The sequence below is a fragment of the Petromyzon marinus genome, chromosome 65 (assembly GCF_048934315.1).
Source record: "Petromyzon marinus isolate PM22_M1 ecotype Great Lakes invasive population chromosome 65, UKy_Petmar_22M1.pri1.0, whole genome shotgun sequence".
Classification (NCBI taxonomy): Eukaryota; Metazoa; Chordata; class Hyperoartia; order Petromyzontiformes; family Petromyzontidae; genus Petromyzon; species Petromyzon marinus.
Genome location: NC_133731.1, coordinates 3,048,880 through 3,072,863, shown reverse-complemented (window position 1 = coordinate 3,072,863; position 23,984 = coordinate 3,048,880). Strand labels below are relative to the sequence as shown.

Sequence of the window (23,984 nt, the reverse complement as noted above, 5' to 3'; positions counted from 1 at the left end):
GGGTTGTTGCGTTATGTGATGTGTTGTGTGTTGGATGTGTTGTGTGTGTTGTGTTGTGTGTGTTGTTGTGGTGTTGTGTGTTGCGTTGGGATGTTGTGTGGTGTTGTTGTTGTGGTGTTGTGTGGTGTTGTTGTGGTGTTGTGTTGGAGTGTTGTGTGTTGTGGTGTTTTGTGTGGGGTGTTTTGTTGTGGTGTTTTGTGTGTGGTGTGTTGTTGTGGTGTTGTGTGGTGTGTTGTTGTCTGGTTTGTTGTTGTGGAGTTGTGGTGTGTGGGTTGTTGCGTAGTGTGGTGTGTTGTTGTGTGTGTTGTGGTGTTGTGTTGGATGTGTTGTGTGTTGTTGCGTTGTGTTGTGGTGTTTTGTGTGTTGTTGTGGTGTTGTGTGTTGTGGTGTTGTGTGTGGGTTGTTGCGTTGTGTTTTGTGGTGTGGTATTGTGCGTGGTGGTGTTGTGTGTGTTGTTTGTTGTGGTATTGTGTGGGTTGTTGCGTTGTGTGTTGTGTTGTGTGTGGGGTGTGTTGTTGTGTAGTGTGTGGGGTGTGTTGTTGTGTAGTGTGTGGGTTGCACTGTGGTGTGTTATATGTGTGGGGTTGTTATTGCGTTGCGGGTGTGCTGTACGTGTTGTTGTTGTGTGTGGTTGTGTGTTGTTGCGTTATTGTCTTGTGTTTGTGGGGTGTGTTGTGTTGTGGTGTTGTGTGTGTGTGTATATGTTGTGTTTGTGTGTGTGTTTTGTGTGTGTTGTGTATGTTGTGTCTGTGCTGTGTGTATGTTGTGTGTATGTTGTGTGTGTGATGTGTTGTGTGTGTTGTGATGTGTGTTGTGTGTGTGTTGTGTGTGTGTTGTGTATGTTGTGGGTCTTTGTGTGTCTGTCTTTGTGTGTCTGTGTGTGTGTGTCTGTGTGTGTGTATATGTGTGTGTCTGTCTGTGTGTGTGTTTGTGTGTGTGTCTGTGTGTGTCTTTGTGTGTGTGTGTCTGTGTGTGTATCTGTGTGTGTGCGTGTCTGTGTGTGTCTGTGTGAAGTGTTGTGATGTTTAGATAGGCAGACAGATGGAAGGGTTGAAAGTCAAATGTCAGCTGTTGTCGACAGACTGGAGGTGCATAAGGACGACGAGGAGGAGGAGGGAAGGCACAGACAGACAGACTGGTACATGGACCAGATGAGGACACATTGACAACTTCATGGCGAGACAAGATCAGCGTTGATCCACTGCTGGCTGAGAGACACAGACACAGCAGCAGTGATACAGAGTGACACATCATCAGTGGTACAGAGTGACACAGCAGCAGTGACACAGAATGACACAGCAGCAGTGATACAGAGTGACACATCAACAGTGACACAGAGTGACACAGCAGCAGTGACACAGAATGACACAGCAGCAGTGACACAGAGTGACACATCAACAGTGACACAGAGTGACATCAACAGTGATACAGAGTGACACATCATCAGTGACACAGAGTGACACATCAACAGTGACACGGAGTGACACATCAACAGTGACACAGAGTGACGCATCATCAGTGACACAAAGTGACACATCAACAGTGACACAGAGTGACACATCAACAGTGACACAGAGTGACACATCAACAGTGGTACAGAGTGACACATCAACAGTGACACACAGTGACACATCAACAGTGACACAAAGTGACACATCAGCAGTGATGCAGAGTGACACATCAGCAGTGACACAGAGTGACACATCAGCAGTGACACAAAGTGACACATCAACAGTGACACAGAGTGACACATCAACAGTGATACAGAGTGACACATCAACAGTGATACAGAGTGACACATCAGCAGTGACACAGAGTGACACATCAGCAGTGACACAGAGTGACACATCAGCAGTGACACAAAGTGACACATCAACAGTGACACAGAGTGACACATCAACAGTGATACAGAGTGACACATCAACAGTGATACAGAGTGACACATCAACAGTGACACAGAGTGACACAGCAGCAGTGACACAGAGTGACACATCAACAGTGAAACAGAGTGACACATCAACAGTGATACAGAGTGACACATCAACAGTGACACAGAGTGACACATCAGCAGTGGTACAGAGTGACACATCAACAGTGATACAGAGTGACACATCAGCAGTGACACAGAGTGACACATCAACAGTGATACAGAGTGACACATCAACAGTGACACAGAGTGACACATCAGCAGTGATACAGAGTGACACATAAACAGTGACACAGAGTGACACATCAGCAGTGATACAGAGTGACACATCAACAGTGACACAGAGTGACACATAAACAGTGACACAGAGTGACACATCAGCAGTGATACAGAGTGACACATCAACAGTGACACAGAGTGACACATCAGCAGTGGTACAGAGTGACACATCAACAGTGACACAGAGTGACACATCAACAATGACACAGAGTGACACATCAACAGTGACACAGGGTGACACATCAACAGTGACACAGAGTGACACATCAGCAGTGACACAGAGTGACACATCAACAGTGACACAGAGTGACACATCAGCAGTGACACAGAGTGACACATCATCAGTGACACAGAGTGACACATCAACAGTGACACAGAGTGACACATTAACAGTGACACAGAGTGACACATCAACAGTGACACAGAGTGACACATCAAGAGTGACACATCAACAGTGACACAGAGTGACACATCAACAGTGATACAGAGTGACACATCAACAGTGGTACAGAGTGACACATCAACAGTGACACAGAGTGACACATCAACAGTGACACAGAGTGACACATCAGCAGTGGTACAGAGTGACACATCAGCAGTGACACAGAGTGACACATCAACAGTGATACAGAGTGACACATCAACAGTGGTACAGAGTGACACATCAACAGTGACACAGAGTGACACATCAACAGTGATACAGAGTGACACATCAGCAGTGATAGAGTGACACATCAACAGTGACACAGAGTGACACATCAACAGTGATACAGAGTGACACATCAGCAGTGGTACAGAGTGACACATCAACAGTGACACAGAGTGACACATCAATAGTGATACAGAGTGACACATCAACAGTGACACAGAGTGACACATCAACAGTGACACAGAGTGACACATCAGCAGTGATACAGAGTGACACATCAGCAGTGATAGAGTGACACATCAACAGTGACACAGAGTGACACATCAACAGTGATACAGAGTGACACATCAACAGTGATACAGAGTGACACATCAACAGTGATACAGAGTGACACATCAACAGTGGTACAGAGTGACGCATCATCAGTGACACAGAGTGACACATTAACAGTGACACAGAGTGACACATCAACAGTGACACAGAGTGACACATCAACAGTGACACAGAGTAACACATCAACAGTGACACAGAGTGACACATCAACAGTGATACAGAGTGACACATCAACAGTGGTACAGAGTGACACATCAACAGTGACACAGAGTGACACATCAACAGTGACACAGAGTGACACATCAGCAGTGGTACAGAGTGACACATCAGCAGTGACACAGAGTGACACATCAACAGTGATATAGAGTGACACATCAACAGTGGTACAGAGTGACACATCAACAGTATACAGAGTGACACATCAGCAGTGATAGAGTGACACATCAACAGTGACACAGAGTGACACATCAACAGTGATACAGAGTGACACATCAGCAGTGGTACAGAGTGACACATCAACAGTGACACAGAGTGACACATCAATAGTGATACAGAGTGACACATCAACAGTGACACAGAGTGACACATCAGCAGTGATACAGAGTGACACATCAGCAGTGATAGAGTGACACATCAACTGTGACACAGAGTGACACATCAACAGTGATACAGAGTGACACATCAACAGTGATACAGAGTGACACATCAACAGTGATACAGAGTGACACATCAACAGTGGTACAGAGTGACACATCAGCAGTGACACAGAGTGACACATCAACAGTGGTACAGAGTGACACATCAGCAGTGACACAGAGTGACACATCAACAGTGACACAGAGTGACACATCAACAGTGGTACAGAGTGACACATCAACAGTGATACAGATTGACACAGCAGTGTTACAGAGTGACACATCAGCAGTGACACAGAGTGACACATCAACAGTGACACAGAGTGACACATCAGCAGTGATACAGAGTGACACATCAGCAGTGATACAGAGTGACACATCAACAGTGATACAGAGTGACACATCAACAGTGACACAGAGTGACACATCAACAGTGACACAGAGTGACACATCAACAGTGACACAGAGTGACACATCAGCAGTGATACAGAGTGACACATCAGCAGTGATACAGAGTGACACATCAACAGTGGTACAGAGTGACACATCAGCAGTGACACAGTGACACATCAACAGTGACACAGAGTGACATATCATCAGTGACACAGTGACAAATCAACAGTGATACAGAGTGACACATCAGCAGTGACACAAAGTGACACATCAACAGTGATACAGAGTGACACATCAACAGTGGTACAGAGTGACACATCAGCAGTGATACAGAGTGACACATCAGCAGTGGTACAGAGTGACACATCAACAGTGACACAGAGTGACACATCAACAGTGACACAGAGTGACACATCAACAGTGATACAGAGTGACACATCAGCAGTGGTACAGAGTGACACATCAACAGTGACACAGAGTGACACATCAACAGTGACACAGAGTGACACATCAACAGTGACACAGAGTGACACATCAACAGTGATACAGAGTGACACATCAGCAGTGATACAGAGTGACACATCAACAGTGATACAGAGTGACACATCAGCAGTGACACAGAGTGACACATCAACAGTGATACAGAGTGACACATCAACAGTGATACAGAGTGACACATCAACAGTGACACAGAGTGACACATCAACAGTGACACAGAGTGACACATCAGCAGTGATACAGAGTGACACATCAACAGTGATACAGTGACACATCAGCAGTGATACAGAGTGACACATCAACAGTGACACAGAGTGACACATCAACAGTGATACAGAGTGACACATCAACAGTGACACAGAGTGACTCATCAGCAGTGATACAGAGTGACACATCAACAGTGATACAGAGTGACACATCAGCAGTGGTACAGAGTGACACATCAACAGTGGTACAGAGTGACACATCAGCAGTGACACAGAGTGACACATCAACAGTGATACAGAGTGACACATCATCAGTGATACAGAGTGACACATCAGTGATACAGAGTGACACATCAGCAGTGATACAGAGTGACACATCATCAGTGACACAGAGTGACACATTAACAGTGATACAGAGTGACACATCAGCAGTGACACAAAGTGACATATCAACAGTGACACAGAGTGACACATCAACAGTGACACAGAGTGACACATCAACAGTGGTACAGAGTGACACATCAGCAGTGATACAGAGTGACACATCAACAGTGATACAGAGTGACACATCAACAGTGATACAGAGTGACACATCAACAGTGACACAGAGTGACACATCAGCAGTGATACAGAGTGACACATCAACAGTGATACAGTGACACATTAGCAGTGATACAGAGTGACACATCAACAGTGATACAGAGTGACACATCAACAGTGATACAGAGTGACACATCAACAGTGACACAGAGTGACACATCAACAGTGATACAGAGTGACACATCAACAGTGACACAGAGTGACTCATCAGCAGTGATACAGAGTGACACATCAACAGTGATACAGTGACACATCAGCAGTGGTACAGAGTGACACATCAACAGTGGTACAGAGTGACACATCAGCAGTGACACAGAGTGACACATCAACAGTGATACAGAGTGACACATCATCAGTGATACAGAGTGACACATCAGTGATAAAGAGTGACACATCAGCAGTGATACAGAGTGACACATCATCAGTGACACAGAGTGACACATCAAGAGTGACACATCAACAGTGACACAGAGTGACACATCAACAGTGATACAGAGTGACACATCAACAGTGGTACAGAGTGACACATCAACAGTGACACAGAGTGACACATCAACAGTGACACAGAGTGACACATCAGCAGTGGTACAGAGTGACACATCAGCAGTGACACAGGGTGACACATCAACAGTGATACAGAGTGACACATCAACAGTGGTACAGAGTGACACATCAACAGTGACACAGAGTGACACATCAACAGTGATACAGAGTGACACATCAGCAGTGATAGAGTGACACATCAACAGTGACACAGAGTGACACATCAACAGTGATACAGAGTGACACATCAGCAGTGGTACAGAGTGACACATCAACAGTGACACAGAGTGACACATCAATAGTGATACAGAGTGACACATCAACAGTGACACAGAGTGACACATCAGCAGTGATACAGAGTGACACATCAGCAGTGATAGAGTGACACATCAACAGTGACACAGAGTGACACATCAACAGTGATACAGAGTGACACATCAACAGTGATACAGAGTGACACATCAACAGTGATACAGAGTGACACATCAACAGTGGTACAGAGTGACACATCAGCAGTGACACAGAGTGACACATCAACAGTGGTACAGAGTGACACATCATCAGTGATACAGAGTGACGCATCATCAGTGACACAGAGTGACACATTAACAGTGACACAGAGTGACACATCAACAGTGACACAGAGTGACACATCAACAGTGACACAGAGTAACACATCAACAGTGACACAGAGTGACACATCAACAGTGATACAGAGTGACACATCAACAGTGGTACAGAGTGACACATCAACAGTGACACAGAGTGACACATCAACAGTGATACAGAGTGACACATCAGCAGTGGTACAGAGTGACACATCAACAGTGACACAGAGTGACACATCAATAGTGATACAGAGTGACACATCAACAGTGACACAGAGTGACACATCAGCAGTGATACAGAGTGACACATCAGCAGTGATAGAGTGACACATCAACTGTGACACAGAGTGACACATCAACAGTGATACAGAGTGACACATCAACAGTGATACAGAGTGACACATCAACAGTGGTACAGAGTGACACATCAGCAGTGACACAGAGTGACACATCAACAGTGGTACAGAGTGACACATCAGCAGTGACACAGAGTGACACATCAACAGTGACACAGAGTGACACATCAACAGTGGTACAGAGTGACACATCAACAGTGATACAGATTGACACAGCAGTGTTACAGAGTGACACATCAGCAGTGACACAGAGTGACACATCAACAGTGACACAGAGTGACACATCAGCAGTGATACAGAGTGACACATCAGCAGTGATACAGAGTGACACATCAACAGTGATAAAGAGTGACACATCAACAGTGACACAGAGTGACACATCAACATTGACACAGAGTGACACATCAACAGTGACACAGAGTGACACATCAGCAGTGATACAGAGTGACACATCAGCAGTGATACAGAGTGACACATCAACAGTGGTACAGAGTGACACATCAGCAGTGACACAGTGACACATCAACAGTGACACAGAGTGACATATCATCAGTGACACAGTGACAAATCAACAGTGATACAGAGTGACACATCAGCAGTGACACAAAGTGACACATCAACAGTGATACAGAGTGACACATCAACAGTGGTACAGAGTGACACATCAGCAGTGATACAGAGTGACACATCAGCAGTGGTACAGAGTGACACATCAACAGTGACACAGAGTGACACATCAACAGTGACACAGAGTGACACATCAACAGTGATACAGAGTGACATATCAGCAGTGGTACAGAGTGACACATCAACAGTGACACAGAGTGACACATCAACAGTGACACAGAGTGACACATCAACAGTGACACAGAGTGACACATCAACAGTGATACAGAGTGACACATCAGCAGTGATACAGAGTGACACATCAACAGTGATACAGAGTGACACATCAGCAGTGACACAGAGTGACACATCAACAGTGATACAGAGTGACACATCAACAGTGATACAGAGTGACACATCAACAGTGACACAGAGTGACACATCAACAGTGACACAGAGTGACACATCAGCAGTGATACAGAGTGACACATCAACAGTGATACAGTGACACATCAGCAGTGATACAGAGTGACACATCAACAGTGACACAGAGTGACACATCAACAGTGATACAGAGTGACACATCAACAGTGACACAGAGTGACTCATCAGCAGTGATACAGAGTGACTCATCAGCAGTGATACAGAGTGACACATCAACAGTGATACAGAGTGACACATCAGCAGTGGTACAGAGTGACACATCAACAGTGGTACAGAGTGACACATCAGCAGTGACACAGAGTGACACATCAACAGTGATACAGAGTGACACATCATCAGTGATACAGAGTGACACATCAGTGATACAGAGTGACACATCAGCAGTGATACAGAGTGACACATCATCAGTGACACAGAGTGACACATCAACAGTGATACAGAGTGACACATCAGCAGTGACACAAAGTGACATATCAACAGTGACACAGAGTGACACATCAACAGTGACACAGAGTGACACATCAACAGTGGTACAGAGTGACACATCAGCAGTGATACAGAGTGACACATCAACAGTGATACAGAGTGACACATCAACAGTGATACAGAGTGACACATCAACAGTGACACAGAGTGACACATCAGCAGTGATACAGAGTGACACATCAACAGTGATACAGTGACACATTAGCAGTGATACAGAGTGACACATCAACAGTGATACAGAGTGACACATCAACAGTGATACAGAGTGACACATCAACAGTGACACAGAGTGACACATCAACAGTGATACAGAGTGACACATCAACAGTGACACAGAGTGACTCATCAGCAGTGATACAGAGTGACACATCAACAGTGATACAGTGACACATCAGCAGTGGTACAGAGTGACACATCAACAGTGGTACAGAGTGACACATCAGCAGTGACACAGAGTGACACATCAACAGTGATACAGAGTGACACATCATCAGTGATACAGAGTGACACATCAGTGATAAAGAATGACACATCAGCAGTGATACAGAGTGACACATCATCAGTGACACAGAGTGACACATCAACAGTGATACAGAGTGACACATCAGCAGTGACACAAAGTGACACATCAACAGTGACACAGAGTGACACATCAACAGTGACACAGAGTGACACATCAGCAGTGACAGAGTGACACAGCAGTGATACAGAGTGACACATCAACAGTTACACAGAGTGACACATCAACAGTGATACAGAGTGACACATCAACAGTGATACAGAGTGACACATCAACAGTGACACAGAGTGACACATCAGCAGTGACACAGAGTGAAACATCAACAGTGATACAGAGTGACACATCAACAGTGACACAGAGTGACACATCAACAGTGGTACAAAGTGACACATCAACAGTGACACAGAGTGACACATCATCAGTGACACAGAGTGACACATCAACAGTGACACAGAGTGACACATCAGCAGTGATACAGAGTGACACATCAACAGTGACACAGAGTGACACATCAACAGTGATACAGAGTGACACATCATCAGTGACACAGAGTGACACATCAGCAGTGACACAGAGTGACACATCAACAGTGACACAGAGTGACACATCAACAGTGATACAGAGTGACACATCAGCAGTGACACAGAGTGACACATCAACAGTGATACAGAGTGACACATCAACAGTGATACAGAGTGACACATCATCAGTGATACAGAGTGACACATCAACAGTGGTACAGAGTGACACATTAGCAGTGACACAGAGTGACACATCAGCAGTGATACAGAGTGACACATCAACAGTGACACAGAGTGACACATCAACAATGACACAGAGTGACACATCAGCAGTGACACAGAGTGACACATCAGCAGTGATACAGAGTGACACATCAACAGTGACACAGAGTGACACATCAACAATGACACAGAGTGACACATCAGCAGTGACACAGAGTGACACATCAGCAGTGACACAGAGTGACACATCAACAGTGACACAGAGTGACACATCAACAGTGACACAGAGTGACACATCATCAGTGACACAGAGTGACACATCAACAGTGATACAGAGTGACACATCAACAGTGATACAGAGTGACACATCAACAGTGATACAGAGTGACACATCAGCAGTGACACATAGTGACACATCAACAATGACACAGAGTGACACATCAACAGTGACACAGAGTGACACATCAGCAGTGGTACAGAGTGACACATCAACAGTGATACAGAGTGACACAGCAGCAGTGGTACAGAGTGACACATCAACAGTGATACAGAGTGACACAACAACAGTGACACAGAGTGACACATCAGCAGTGACACAGAGTGACACAGCAGCAGTGTTACAGAGCATGAGAGTGTAATCCTAGTGACATGTGAGTATGAGAGTGTAATCCTAGTGACATGTGAGTATGAGAGTGTAATCCTAGTGACATGTGAGTATGAGAGTGTAATCCTAGTGACATGTGAGTATGAGAGTGTAATCCTAGTGACATGTGAGTATGAGAGTGTAATCCTAGTGACATGTGAGTATGAGAGTGTAATCCAGAGGACGTGAGTATGAGAGTGTAATCCTAGTGACATGTGAACATGAGAATGTAATCCTAGTGACATGTGAACATGAGAGTGTAATCCTAGTGACATGTGAGCATGAGAGTGTAATCCAGAGGACGTGAGTATGAGAGTGTAATCCTAGTGACATGTGAACATGAGAGTGTAATCCTAGTGACATGTGAGCATGGGAGTGTAATCCTAGTGACATGTGTGCATGAGAGTGTAATCCTAGTGACATGTGAGTATGAGAGTGTAATCCTAGTGACATGTGAACATGAGAGTGTAATCCTAGTGACATGTGAACATGAGAGTGTAATCCAAAGGGCATGTGAGCATGAGAGTGTGATCCTAGTGACATGTGAGTATGAGAGTGTAATCCTAGTGACATGTGAGTATGAGAGTGTAATCCTAGTGACATGTGAGTATGAGAGTGTAATCCTAGTGACATGTGAGTATGAGAGTGTAATCCTAGTGACATGTGAGCATGAGAGTGTAATCCTAGTGACATGTGAGCATGAGAGTGTAATCCTAGTGACATGTGAGTATGAGAGTGTAATCCTAGTGACATGTGAGTATGAGAGTGTAATCCTAGTGACGTGAGTATGAGAGTGTAATCCTAGTGACATGTGAGCATGAGAGTGTAATCCTAGTGACATGTGAGTATGAGAGTGTAATCCTAGTGACATGTGAGTATGAGAGTGTAATCCTAGTGACATGTGAGTATGAGAGTGTAATCCAAGTGACATGTGAGCATGAGAGTGTAATCCTAGTGACATGCGAGCATGAGAGTGTAATCCTAGTGACATGTGAGTATGAGAGTGTAATCCTAGTGACATGTGAGCATGAGAATGTAATCCTAGTGACATGTGAGTATGGGAGTGTAATCCTAGTGACATGTGAGTGTGAGAGTGTAATCCAAAGGACATGTGAGCATGAGAGTGTAATCCTAGTGACATGTGAGCATGAGAGTGTAATCCTAGTGACATGTGAGTATGAGAGTGTAATCCTAGTGACATGTGAGTATGAGAGTGTAATCCTAGTGACATGTGAGCATGAGAGTGTAATCCAAATGACATGTGAGCATGAGAGTGTAATCCTAGTGACATGTGAGTATGAGAGTGTAATCCTAGTGACATGTGAGTATGAGAGTGTAATCCAAAGGACATGTGAGTATGAGAGTGTAATCCTAGTGACATGTGAGCATGAGAGTGTAATCCTAGTGACATGTAAGTATGAGAGTGTAATCCTAGTGACATGTATGAGAGTGTAATCCTAGTGACATGTGAGTATGAGAGTGTAATCCTAGTGACATGTGAGTATGAGAGTGTAATCCTAGTGACATGTGAGTATGAGAGTGTAATCCTAGTGACATGTGAGTATGAGAGTGTAATCCAAAGGACGTGTGAGCATGAGCGATCTAAGAGAGAGGCATAGAGAGAGAGAGACAGAGAGTCGGAAATAACAGCTGACATAGGCAGGTAGGATGGAAACATCACAGTCAGTTAAGACTTTACCTGGTTAATAACATCCTTCCAATGAGTGCTCAGTTTGTACCCATCAACTCGGTTGAAGTTGTCTCTGTGTTTATATATCTGGATGGCTTCATGAACAAATCTCTGAAGGTAGCCGGTAGGTTTGCAGAGTACCTCCGTCTTGGAAAAATCAATTTCGTGTGAGCCCACAGCGTTAAAACAATGATCGGCAACGGCAGAGGTATTGGTCCTACCGTGTTTCAGATCCGCCTTGTGTTCACGAACGCGGTCCGAGACATGTCGTTTTGTTTCCCCAATGTAACTGCTGCTGCTGCAACCACAACTCAGTTTGTAGACACCAGGGTATTGCATGTCAGGAATCACATCCTTTACAGATGGGATTAAATCACGGATTTTTGTACCGTGTTGAAACGAACCTGGATCTTGTGTTTGTTTAAGATTTTGGAAATCTTTTTGGTAACCCCTGCTCTGTATGGTAAAGTGATGGTTTTGGTTGGATCCTCAGATGGATGTCTCCCCATGGCTGGGGGAGGCAGCTTTGCGGATTGTACGGTCCGAGCATCCGTTCATCCTGAGGGCTTGGTGTACGTGCTCCAACTCACTGGCTAGGTGGTGCTGGTAGGAGATGCTACGGGCCCTATGGTGTAGTGTTTTGATGAGGGAGTTCTTCTGGGCTGGATGGTGGTGGGAGTCAGGCTTTCGATAGGCATCCGTGTGGGTGGCTTTCCTGTAGACCGAGTGTCCCAACGAGCCATCAGGTCTCTTCTCGATCAAAACATCCAGGGATATCAGCTTGCCATCCTTTTCCACTTCCATGGTGAATTTGATAGACGGGTGTATGGAATTGATGTGGTTGAGAAATTGTTTCAGTGGTGGCAGGCCATGTGGCCAGATGACGAACGTGTCATCCACGTATCTCTTCCACAAGGAAGGACGTAGGGTGGATGTCTGGATGGCATCTGTCTCAAATTTCCACGTAAAAACATCCACTACCACTGGCGATAAGGGAGAACCCATTGGGGTACCCTCATTTTGTTTGTAGAATGTGCCATTCCAGGTGAAGTATGTGTCGGTAAGGCAGTGCCTTACCAAAGATGGCACATCTGGATTCAGTCCTTGTTGGACCAAGTCTTCAATGATTGCAGTGGTGTCAAGTACAGGTACATTGGTGAACAGAGAGCCTACATCGAAACTGACAAGCAAATCATCTGGAGACAGTGGGGTGTCCTTGATTAGAGAAACCAAGTGAGCTGAGGTAAGTACAGCTGAGGTGGACTTGCCAGTGAAAGGAAGCGGAGTCTCAGAAAGAAATCTGTCCAGTTTGTAGGTGGGCGAGTTAATGGTGGAGACGATTGGACGGAGCGGGGTACCACCTTCGTGGACCTGTAGAAGGCCATAAAATCTGGGTGGTCTAGCGGCCGAAGGTTTCAGGGAGCTCTGCTTGGTCTGATCGATTGGAGAATTCCATTTAGCGATGATATTGTTGGTTTCAGTGGCTAGGCGGTTGGTGGGATCTCCGTTGATTTTGGCATAGCCGCCATCATTAAGAAGGTCCTGAATTTTGTTGTCGCAAGTGGTTTTATCCGTGATGACAGTGGCATTGCCCTTGTCGGCTGAGAGAGAGGATGACAATGTCAACTCTTTTTTTTTTTTAAATCGAGAGAGTTAAACACGCTCGTCGCTTGCCGACGTTGCTGGTGGGTGGTTTCCTGGCGTTTTCCGAGGACGGCAGCGATTTCAGATCCAGCACCGTCTGCAGGGATGTGTCCCAAGCCTTTGAGGGCCACGTCGACCTGGGGCACTTCGTGCTTCCCGTCATTTAATCTCTCGAGATGCTAAGCCGGAGGTGCCCCCCCCACCCCACCCCCCGCCACCCCCCGCCACCGCCGCTTCCTTAAGCCTCTTAGACGCTGTGGGGTGAGGGGGGATGGGGGATGGGGGGGGGGTGAGGTGGGGGGGTGAGGTGGGGGGGTGCACAGTACGCACGGAGAGAGGCAGGGAGCCACAGCCCCTCGGAGGAGGAGGTGGAGGAGGGGGTGGAGGAGGAGGAGGGGGTGGAGGAGGAGGAGGGGGTGGAGGAGGAGGAGGAGGAGGAGGGGGTGGAGGAGGAGGGGGTGGAGGAGGGGGTGGAGGAGGAGGGGGTGGAGGAGGAGGGGGTGGAGGAGGGGGTGGAGGAGGAGGGGGTGGAGGAGGGGGTGGAGGAGGAGGGGGTGGAGGAGGAGGGGGTGGAGGAGGAGGGGGTGGAGGAGGGGGTGGAGGAGGAGGAGGGGGTGGAGGAGGAGGGGGTGGAGGAGGGGGTGGAGGAGGAGGGGGTGGAGGAGGAGGGGGTGGAGGAGGAGGGGGTGGAGGAGGAGGAGGGGTGGAGGAGGAGGGGGTGGAGGAGGAGGGGGTGGAGGAGGAGGGGGTGGAGGAGGAGGAGGGGGTGGAGGAGGAGGGGGTGGAGGAGGGGGTGGAGGAGGAGGGGGTGGAGGAGGAGGGGGTGGAGGAGGAGGGGGGTGGAGGAGGAGGGGGAGGAGGAGGGGGTGGAGGAGGAGGGGGGTGGAGGGGGTGGAGGAGGAGGAGGGGGTGGAGGAGGAGGGGATGGAGGAGGAGGCGGTGGAGGGAGGTGGAGGAGGAGGTGGTGGAGGAGGGGGTGGAGGAGGAGGAGGAGGGGGTGGAGGAGGGGGTGGAGGAGGAGGGGGGTGGAGGAGGAGGGGGTGGAGGGGGTGGAGGAGGAGGAGGGGGTGTAGAAGGAGGGGATGGAGGGAGTTGTTGAGCCAAATCTTCGGAATTGGGGTCAAGGGAACTTTGCCTGCTCAGGGTGGGACGATTTACAGAGGAGCAAAAGGTGACACTGGTTTTGCTTCAGGCTCGTTTTAGCTTCCTGTCGAGAGAAAGATACGGGCAGAGAGAGGGAGAGAGAGACACGGGTAGAGAGAGAGAGCGAGAGAGAGACACGGGTAGAGAGAGAGCGAGAGAGAGAGAGACACGGGCAGTGGGAGAGAGAGACACGGGCAGTGGGAGAGAGAGACACGGGCAGAGATACTTGTGTTCAGAATGCAAACAATCTCTGTTCAGAATGCAAACAGAGAGTGTTTGCATTCTGACCACAATCATTGCGGTTAACGCAGCAACACGATTCCTCGCAATATAATTTTCAATTTGTTGTTTTAACATCTTGACGCAGCTGTTTTCGTTGCCAGAAAAAAAATGCGGAAAACCTCTTCTCGATTTAAAGCTTTGGTGACTGCAAGGATCCAAACTCTTTGGTTCTACTCAGTAAAGTCACGTAGAAAAATAAAGAACGCAAGCTTACGTTCGTGGCCGAAACGTCGTGCGAATTTTACCGCGTTATTTTATTATTTGATTCTCATTCTACGTGGTGACTTTGCCGTAAGAACCGAAGAAGACGAATCCTTGCGGTCACGGTATGAAACCTAAATTTTGATTTAAAGCTTTCGTGACTGCAGTAATTCATATTCTTAGTTTTTTCGGTAAAGTCACGTTGAAGAGAAACAACAAAATAACAAAATATATATAAAACAATAAAAAATTCTCACGACGTTTCGACCATAACTCAAACGGTCATCTGATGATCATCATCAGATGACCGTTTGAGTTATGGTCGAAACGTCATCATCATCAGATGACCGTTTGAGTTATGGTCGAAACGTCGTGAGAATTTTTTATTGTTTTATATATATTTTGTTATTTTGTTGTTTCTCTTCAACGTGACTTTACCGAAAAAACTAAGGGTATGAAACCTGTTGTCATGTTTTTGTTCCTGGCGACGGAGGGGTCCCGTGATGAAGGAGCGGTGTTCGTTTGCAGTGTTCACCACAAGTGCTCTTGTGCGTGGTGAATGCAGGAGGTTTCAGTTTGGAGTTCTAGACGTCTCGACACGAGTTCCTGTTTCATAGCCAGAACGGGTAGAACTTATCCTTATCGGGCGTGCGGAGTAGTAACGCCCTCGGTAGGATCCTCCGTGGAGATGCCCGCAAGCTTCGCTCGCCAGATTGAACCTCGCGCGAGATGCTGGCGATGGTGGTGATGGTGGTGATGATGGCGGTGACGGTGGCATTGACGGTGACGATCGTGACGATGACGGGTTGTGATGATGACGACGGCGTTGACGACGATGATGGCGATGACGGTGGCTATGATGATGATGGTGACGATGTTGGTTGGTGATGACCGTGACGATGACGATGATGGTGACGACGATGGTGATGATGATGATGATGATGACGGTGATGACGATGGTGGTGACGATGGTGATGACGATGTTAATGACAATGATGATGACGATGTTAACGACAATGATGATGATGACGATGTTAATGACAATGATGATGATGACGATGTTAACGACGATGATGATGACGGTGGCACCGCAGCTGGCTGCGATGACGGCGGCGGCGTTGGCGCTGGTGGAGCCACGAGCGTTCGGCGCCGGGGGGTGAGGCGCGGGGAGCGGCGTCCGGCGTGCACCGTCCACCGAGTGGTCAGGTGACCTCCTCCTCACTGCCACCGGCACCACCACCACCGGGCACCACCACCGGGCACTAGAGCCACCACCACCACCACCACCGGGCACCACCAGCGCCACCACCACCACCGGCACCGGCAGCATCGTCCGGTTCGTCGGCAGAGCCGTGGGTGGCTGCAGCTTCGACATCGACATCGTCGACGTCGTCAACGTCGTTAACAACATCGCCAACGTCATCAGTTCCGTCACCAACGCCGTCGTCCTCGGCGTCGCCGGGCCGGTGGCAGGAGGCAAGCGACGAGAACACCGTCAGCTCCCACCGTCAGCTCCCACCGGCGGGTGCCCCGGTGGGGATCCGGCCATGGAGCTCAAGGTGTGGGTGGACGGCCTGCAGCGCGTGGTGTGTGGGGTGGGAGGCACCACCACCTGCCAGGAGGTGGTCATCGTGCTGGCTCAGGCCATCGGTGAGTTTCCTCGGTCGTCCTCGGTGGGATCTCCCTGGTCAATAATCGGTGAGTCTCCCTGGTCAATAATCGGTGAGTCTCCCTGGTCCATAATCGGTGAGTCTCCCTGGTCAATAATCGGTGAGTCTCCCTGGTCAATAATCGGTGAGTCTCCCTGGTCAATAATCGGTGAGTCTCCCTGGTCCATAATCGGTGAGTCTCACTGGTCAATAATCAGTGAGTCTCACTGGTCAATAATCGGTGAGTCTCCCTGGTCAATAATCAGTGAGTCTCACTGGTCAATAATCGGTGAGTCTCCCTGGTCAATAATCGGTGAGTCTCCCTGGTCCATAATCGGTGAGTCTCACTGGTCAATAATCAGTGAGTCTCACTGGTCAATAATCGGTGAGTCTCCCTGGTCCATAATCGGTGAGTCTCACTGGTCAATAATCGGTGAGTCTCCCTGGTCAATAATCGGTGAGTCTCCCTGGTCCATAATCGGTGAGTCTCACTGGTCAATAATCAGTGAGTCTCACTGGTCAATAATCGGTGAGTCTCCCTGGTCCATAATCGGTGAGTCTCACTGGTCAATAATCGGTGAGTCTGCCTGGTCAATAATCGGTGAGTCTCCCTGGTCAATAATCGGTGAGTCTCCCTGGTCCATAATCGGTGAGTCTCACTGGTCAATAATCGGTGAGTCTGCCTGGTCAATAATCTGTGAGTCTCACTGGTCAATAATCGGTGAGTCTCACTGGTCAATAATCAGTGAGTCTCACTGGTCAATAATCGGTGAGTCTCCCTGGTCCATAATCGGTGAGTCTCACTGGTTCATAATCGGTGAGTCTCACTGGTCAATAATCTGTGAGTCTCCCTGGTCAATAATCGGTGAGTCCCGGTTATCGCTGAGTCTCACTGGTCAATAATCGGTGAGTCTCACTGGTCCATAATCAGTGAGTCTCACTGGTCAATAATCGGTGAGTCTCACTGGTCAATAATTGGTGAGTCTCACTGGTCAATAATCGGTGAGTCTCCCTGGTCAATAATCGGTGAGTCTCTCTGGTCAATAATCGGTGAGTCCCGGTTATCGGTGAGTCTCTATGGTCAATAATCGGTGAGTCTCACTGGTTAATAATCGGTGAGTCCCGGTTATCTATGAGTCTTTCTGGTCAATAATCTGTGAGTCTCACTGGTTAATAATCGGTGAGTCCCGGTTATCGGTGAGTCTTACTGGTCAATAATCGGTGGGTCTCACTGGTTAATAATCGGTGAGTCCCGGTTATGGGTGAGTCTTACTGGTCAATAATCTGTGAGTCTCACTGGTTAATAATCGGTGAGTCCCGGTTATCAGTGAGTCTCTCTGGTTAATAATCGGTGAGTTTCCCTGGTCAATAATCGGTGAGTCTCACTGGTCAATAATCGGTGAGTCTCTCTGGTCAATAATCGGTGAGTCTCTCTGGTCAATAATCGGTGAGTCTAACTGCTCAATAATCGGTGAGTCTCACTGGTCAATAATCGGTGAGTCTCCCTGGTCAATAATCGGTGAGTCTCCCTGGTCAATAATCGGTGAGTCTCACTGGTCAACAATTGGTGAGTCTCACTGGTCCATAATCGGTGAGACTCACTGGTTAATAATCGGTGAGTCCCGGTTATCGGTGAGTCTCCCTGGTCCATAATCGGTGAGTCTCCCTGGTCCATAATCGGTGAGTCTCCCTGGTCAATAATCGGTGAGTCTCCCTGGTCAATAATCGGTGAGTCTCCCTGGTCAATAATCGGTGAGTCTCCCTGGTCCATAATCGGTGAGTCTCACTGGTCAATAATCAGTGAGTCTCACTGGTCAATAATCGGTGAGTCTCCCTGGTCAATAATCGGTGAGTCTCACTGGTCAATAATCGGTGAGTCTCCCTGGTCAATAATCGGTGAGTCTCCCTGGTCCATAATCGGTGAGTCTCACTGGTCAATAATCAGTGAGTCTCACTGGTCCATAATCGGTGAGTCTCACTGGTCAATAATCGGTGAGTCTCCCTGGTCAATAATCGGTGAGTCTCCCTGGTCCATAATCGGTGAGTCTCACTGGTCAATAATCAGTGAGTCTCACTGGTCAATAATCGGTGAGTCTCCCTGGTCCATAATCGGTGAGTCTCACTGGTCAATAATCGGTGAGTCTGCCTGGTCAATAATCGGTGAGTCTCCCTGGTCAATAATCGGTGAGTCTCCCTGGTCCATAATCGGTGAGTCACACTGGTCAATAATCGGTGAGTCTGCCTGGTCAATAATCTGTGAGTCTCACTGGTCAATAATCGGTGAGTCTCACTGGTCAATAATCAGTGAGTCTCACTGGTCAATAATCGGTGAGTCTCCCTGGTCCATAATCGGTGAGTCTCACTGGTTCATAATCGGTGAGTCTCACTGGTCAATAATCTGTGAGTCTCCCTGGTCAATAATCGGTGAGTCCCGGTTATCGCTGAGTCTCACTGGTCAATAATCGGTGAGTCTCACTGGTCCATAATCAGTGAGTCTCACTGGTCAATAATCGGTGAGTCTCACTGGTCAATAATTGGTGAGTCTCACTGGTCAATAATCGGTGAGTCTCCCTGGTCAATAATCGGTGAGTCTCTCTGGTCAATAATCGGTGAGTCCCGGTTATCGGTGAGTCTCTATGGTCAATAATCGGTGAGTCTCACTGGTTAATAATCGGTGAGTCCCGGTTATCTATGAGTCTTTCTGGTCAATAATCTGTGAGTCTCACTGGTTAATAATTGGTGAGTCCCGGTTATCGGTGAGTCTTACTGGTAAATAATCGGTGGGTCTCACTGGTTAATAATCGGTGAGTCCCGGTTATGGGTGAGTCTTACTGGTCAATAATCTGTGAGTCTCACTGGTTAATAATCGGTGAGTCCCGGTTATCAGTGAGTCTCTCTGGTTAATAATCGGTGAGTTTCCCTGGTCAATAATCGGTGAGTCTCCCTGGTCAATAATCGGTGGGTCTCCCTGGTCAATAATCGGTGAGTCTCACTGGTCAATAATCGGTGAGTCTCTCTGGTCAATAATCGGTGAGTCTCTCTGGTCAATAATCGGTGAGTCTAACTGCTCAATAATCGGTGAGTCTCACTGGTCAATAATCGGTGAGTCTCCCTGGTCAATAATCGGTGAGTCTCCCTGGTCAATAATCGGTGAGTCTCACTGGTCAACAATTGGTGAGTCTCACTGGTCCATAATCAGTGAGACTCACTGGTTAATAATCGGTGAGTCCCGGTTATCGGTGAGTCTTACTGGTCAATAATCGATGAGTCTCACTGGTCAATAATCGGTGAGTCCCGGTTATCGGTGAGTCTCTCTGGTTAGTAATCGGTGAGTCTCACTGGTTAATAATCGGTGAGGCCCGGTTATCGGTGAGTCTTACTGGTCAATAATCGGTGAGTCTCACTGGTCAATAATCGGTGAGACTTACTGGTCAATAATCGGTGAGTCTCTCTGGTCAATAATCGGTGAGTCTCTCTGGTCAATAATCGGTGAGTCCCGGTTATCGGTGAGTCTCTCTGGTTAATAATCGGTGAGTCTCACTGGTTAATAATTGGTGAGTCTCTCTGGTCAATAATCAGTGAGTCTCACTGGTCAATGATCGGTGAGTCTCACTGGTCAATATTCTGTGAGTCTCTCTAGTTAATAATCGGTGAGTCTCACTGCTCAATAATCGGTGAGTCCCGGTTATCAGTGAGTCTCACTGGTCAATAATCGGTGAGTCTCTCTGGTCAATAATCGGTGAGTCTCACTGGTCAATAATGGGTGAGTCTCGGTCGTTATCGGTGAGCCTCTCTGGTCAATAATCGGTGAGTCTCTCTGGTCAATAATCGGTGAGTCTCACTGGTCAATAATGGGTGAGTCTCGGTCGTTATCGGTGAGCCTCTCTGGTCAATAATCGGTGAGTCTCTCCGGTCAATAATCGGTGAGTCTCACTGGTCAATAATGGGTGAGTCTCGGTCGTTATCGGTGAGTCTCTCTGGTCAATAATCGGTGAGTCCCGGTCATCGGTGCATCTCCCCCCTCCCCCCCCTCTCTCCGCCCCGTGGGCGGCTGCAGGCCGCGCCGGCCGCTACGCCCTCGTGGAGCGGTGGAAGGGCTCCGAGCGGGCTCTGGCTCCCGACGAGCGCCCGCTCGCCGCCCTCGCCCGCTGGGGCCAGTACGCGGGCGACGTGACGCTGGTCCTGCGGCGCACGGGGCCCAGCCTGGGCGAGCGCCCCACCTCCGACGGCGCCGGCTACGTCCCCGCGGCGGCGAGGAGGCCCCCCCCCGAGCGGGCCTTCTTCTGCAGGCAAAGCCTCCCGCCCCGGGCCAAGTTCCGGCCGTCGCCGCCGTCGCCGACGTCGTCGACGTGGGAGCGGGGACGCCGCGTCGCCAACGCGGCGGCGGCGGCGGAAGAGGAGGAGGCGGAGGAGGTGGAGGAGGAGGTGGGGGAGGAGGAGGAGGAGGCGGAGCGGTCGGCGAGCGGCGGCGGCGGGGAGGCCCGAGGCGACCGCGCGAACCTCCGGTGCCCGCGGGAGACGTCGGCCGTCGGGGAGGGCCGCGGGAGGGGGCCGCTGACCGTCTTGTCGCGGGCCGCGGCAAGCGCGGGAGCAGCAGGAGGAGGATCAGGAGGAGGAGGAGGAGGACGAGGAGGAGGAGGAGGAGGTGGCGGTGACGATCTCCAAAGGGTTTGGGGCGGAAATCGTGACGGACGCTGCGGTGGGGGACTGAAGGAGCGCGCCCCGCCGGAGAGGAGGAACGGCAACGAAGAGGGGGAGGAGGCCGGGGACGACAGGGGAAGAGGAGGAGGAGGTGGAGGAGGAGGTGGAGGAGGAGGAGGAGAGCGCCGGAGCGAGAGGGATGAGGCCGAGTGCGGGCGTGCCGACGGGGCCTTCCTCCGCCGCTCGGCGCGCGGCCAGGGGAAGCGCAAGTCGCTCACCTTCACTGGCGGTGCCGCGGGGTTCACCCCGGGGTTCACCGCGGGTTTCACCCCGGGGTTCACCGCGGGTTTCACCCCGGGGTTCACCGCGGGTTTCACCGCAGCCTCGCAGGGGGAGCAGCGGCGGTGCCAGCGGCAGTGGCGGGGCGGGAAGGAGTCGGAGGAGGAGGAGGAGGAGGAGGAAGAGGAGGAGGAGGTGAAGCTGCTGAGGCTGACGCAGCTGCAGCAGCGGACGGTGGCGGCGCTGGAGGCGCGGATCGAGGCCGTGAGCTCGGACGTCCGCCACTGGGAGCGGAAACTCGCGGGAGGCGATGGTGGAGGAGCAGGAGCAGGAGGAGGAGGAGCAGGAGGAGGAGCAGGAGGTGGACAATCAGGAGGCGAGGGCGACACTCGGTTGGCGTTCGTGGGCAACCCCGCCGACGAGGAGGATGGAAGGGCGACGATGGCCGACGCTCGGCGGGAGCGGCGGGAGCGGCGCGTGGGCGACGCCGGCTCGGAGGGAGCGGCGGCGTCGCGAGGCCGCGGCGGCGCCCGGCACTTGCCGCGGCCCGACCCGGAGCCTCGACCCCCGGGGGAGGAGGACGGCGAGCAGGAGGCAGAGGCGGAGGAGGAGGCAGAGGCGGAGGAGGAGGCAGAGGCGGAGGAGGAGCAGGGCGACGACCGAGCGGCGAGGCAGCTGGAGGAGCAGATCGCTCGAATCTCGCGGGAGATCGACGAGGCGGAGGAGGAGGTGGGGGGGGTGGAGGGGGTGGAGGGGGAGGGGGAGGGGGAGAGGGAGAGGTCGCTCCTCGCGGGTCTCTCCACCGTCACGGAGGGGGCGCTGGAGTGCGAGCGCCGGCTGGCGGCCTGCGCCGACCGGGCCGGCCTCCTGCGAGCCCGCATCCGGCACGAGCGGCAACGGCGGCGTCGGCGGCGTCGCCGTGACGACGACGACGACGACGACGACGTCGATGGCGGCGACGGCGGCGGCGGCGTCGTCGTCGTCGGCGACGACCCGGAAGTTTCCGCGGTTTCCAACGGAGCGTCCGGAGCGAACGCGGCTGGAGGGAACCGAACGGGCTTGGGCGGTGGCGCCGGTGTCCCGGCTGGCAGCGAGGAGGAGGAGGGGGATGGGGGGGAGGAGGAGGAGGGGGAGGAGGGAGAGGAGGAGGGGGAGGGAGAGGAGGGGGAGGGCGCGGTGCTGGGAGCGGAGATCGCACGTCTCCACCGCAGGATTTCGGCGCGCATCCAGGAGGCGCGGAGGCTGGAGGGGGCCCTGAGGGCGGTGGAGGCGTCCATGCAGGAGGCCAACAAGTGCATGCAGGTACGCGGGGGGCAGGGGGGGGGGTCCCCAGGTATGCGGCGGTACCCGGGTGCCCCAGGCGTCTCACGTCGCTCGACAAAATCAACTCGACTCGACTCGCCCACTCATCGTCTCTCTTGCCCTCCGTGCCCTCGCCCTCCGTGCCCTCGCCCACCGCGCCCGCTGTGCCCCCTCGCTCCCGCAGGAAAAGGAGCAGGAGCTGGAGCTGCTGAACAAGGAGCTGCGCCAGGTGAACCTGCAACACTTCATCCTGCAGACGGGCGTCAAGGTGTCCACCCTGCCAGCCGACGCCAGTGACAATCACGCAGGTAGGCACGTGGGTGGCAGGAGGGTGGCACAGGGTGGCAGGAGGGTGGCACAGGGTGGCAGGCGGAGGTGATGGTGGCGGTGGTGGCGGTGGTGGCGGTGGTGGCGGTGTACTTCCGATGAGAGTAAAACAAAGAGGCATTGACAAGGCGGGGTTGGGATAGGCCCGGTCGTAGCCTGGGTGGGTGGGTGGTGCGGGAGGGGCAACAGTAATCTGGGGGGCTGAATAAGTGAATGCCGCATCGCTGTATTGGGGAGACAAAGGGGGGGGGGGCGGAGTCAGGAGGGAGAAGTGGGGGGCACCGCTGCGGTCGTAGTCCCGGCTCGCGAAGCTTCCCACCCTTCGTGCCCCCCCCCCCGGCATCTGACATGGGGGGG

General features: G+C 50.6%; 1 protein-coding gene across 1 annotated transcript in view; it reads left to right on the top strand.

Annotated features, from left to right (window-relative positions):
- Nucleotides 1–23,984, top strand: part of LOC116956421 (uncharacterized) — a 37,325-nt gene that overhangs the window by 3,292 nt on the left and 10,049 nt on the right. The window contains exons 2-4 of the mRNA XM_076054244.1: nucleotides 16,524–17,079; nucleotides 21,136–23,300; nucleotides 23,485–23,608. Coding sequence (XP_075910359.1) covers nucleotides 16,977–17,079; nucleotides 21,136–23,300; nucleotides 23,485–23,608 — 2,392 coding nt within the window. The 5' untranslated portion in view covers nucleotides 16,524–16,976. The remainder of the gene's footprint in view (nucleotides 1–16,523; nucleotides 17,080–21,135; nucleotides 23,301–23,484; nucleotides 23,609–23,984) is intronic.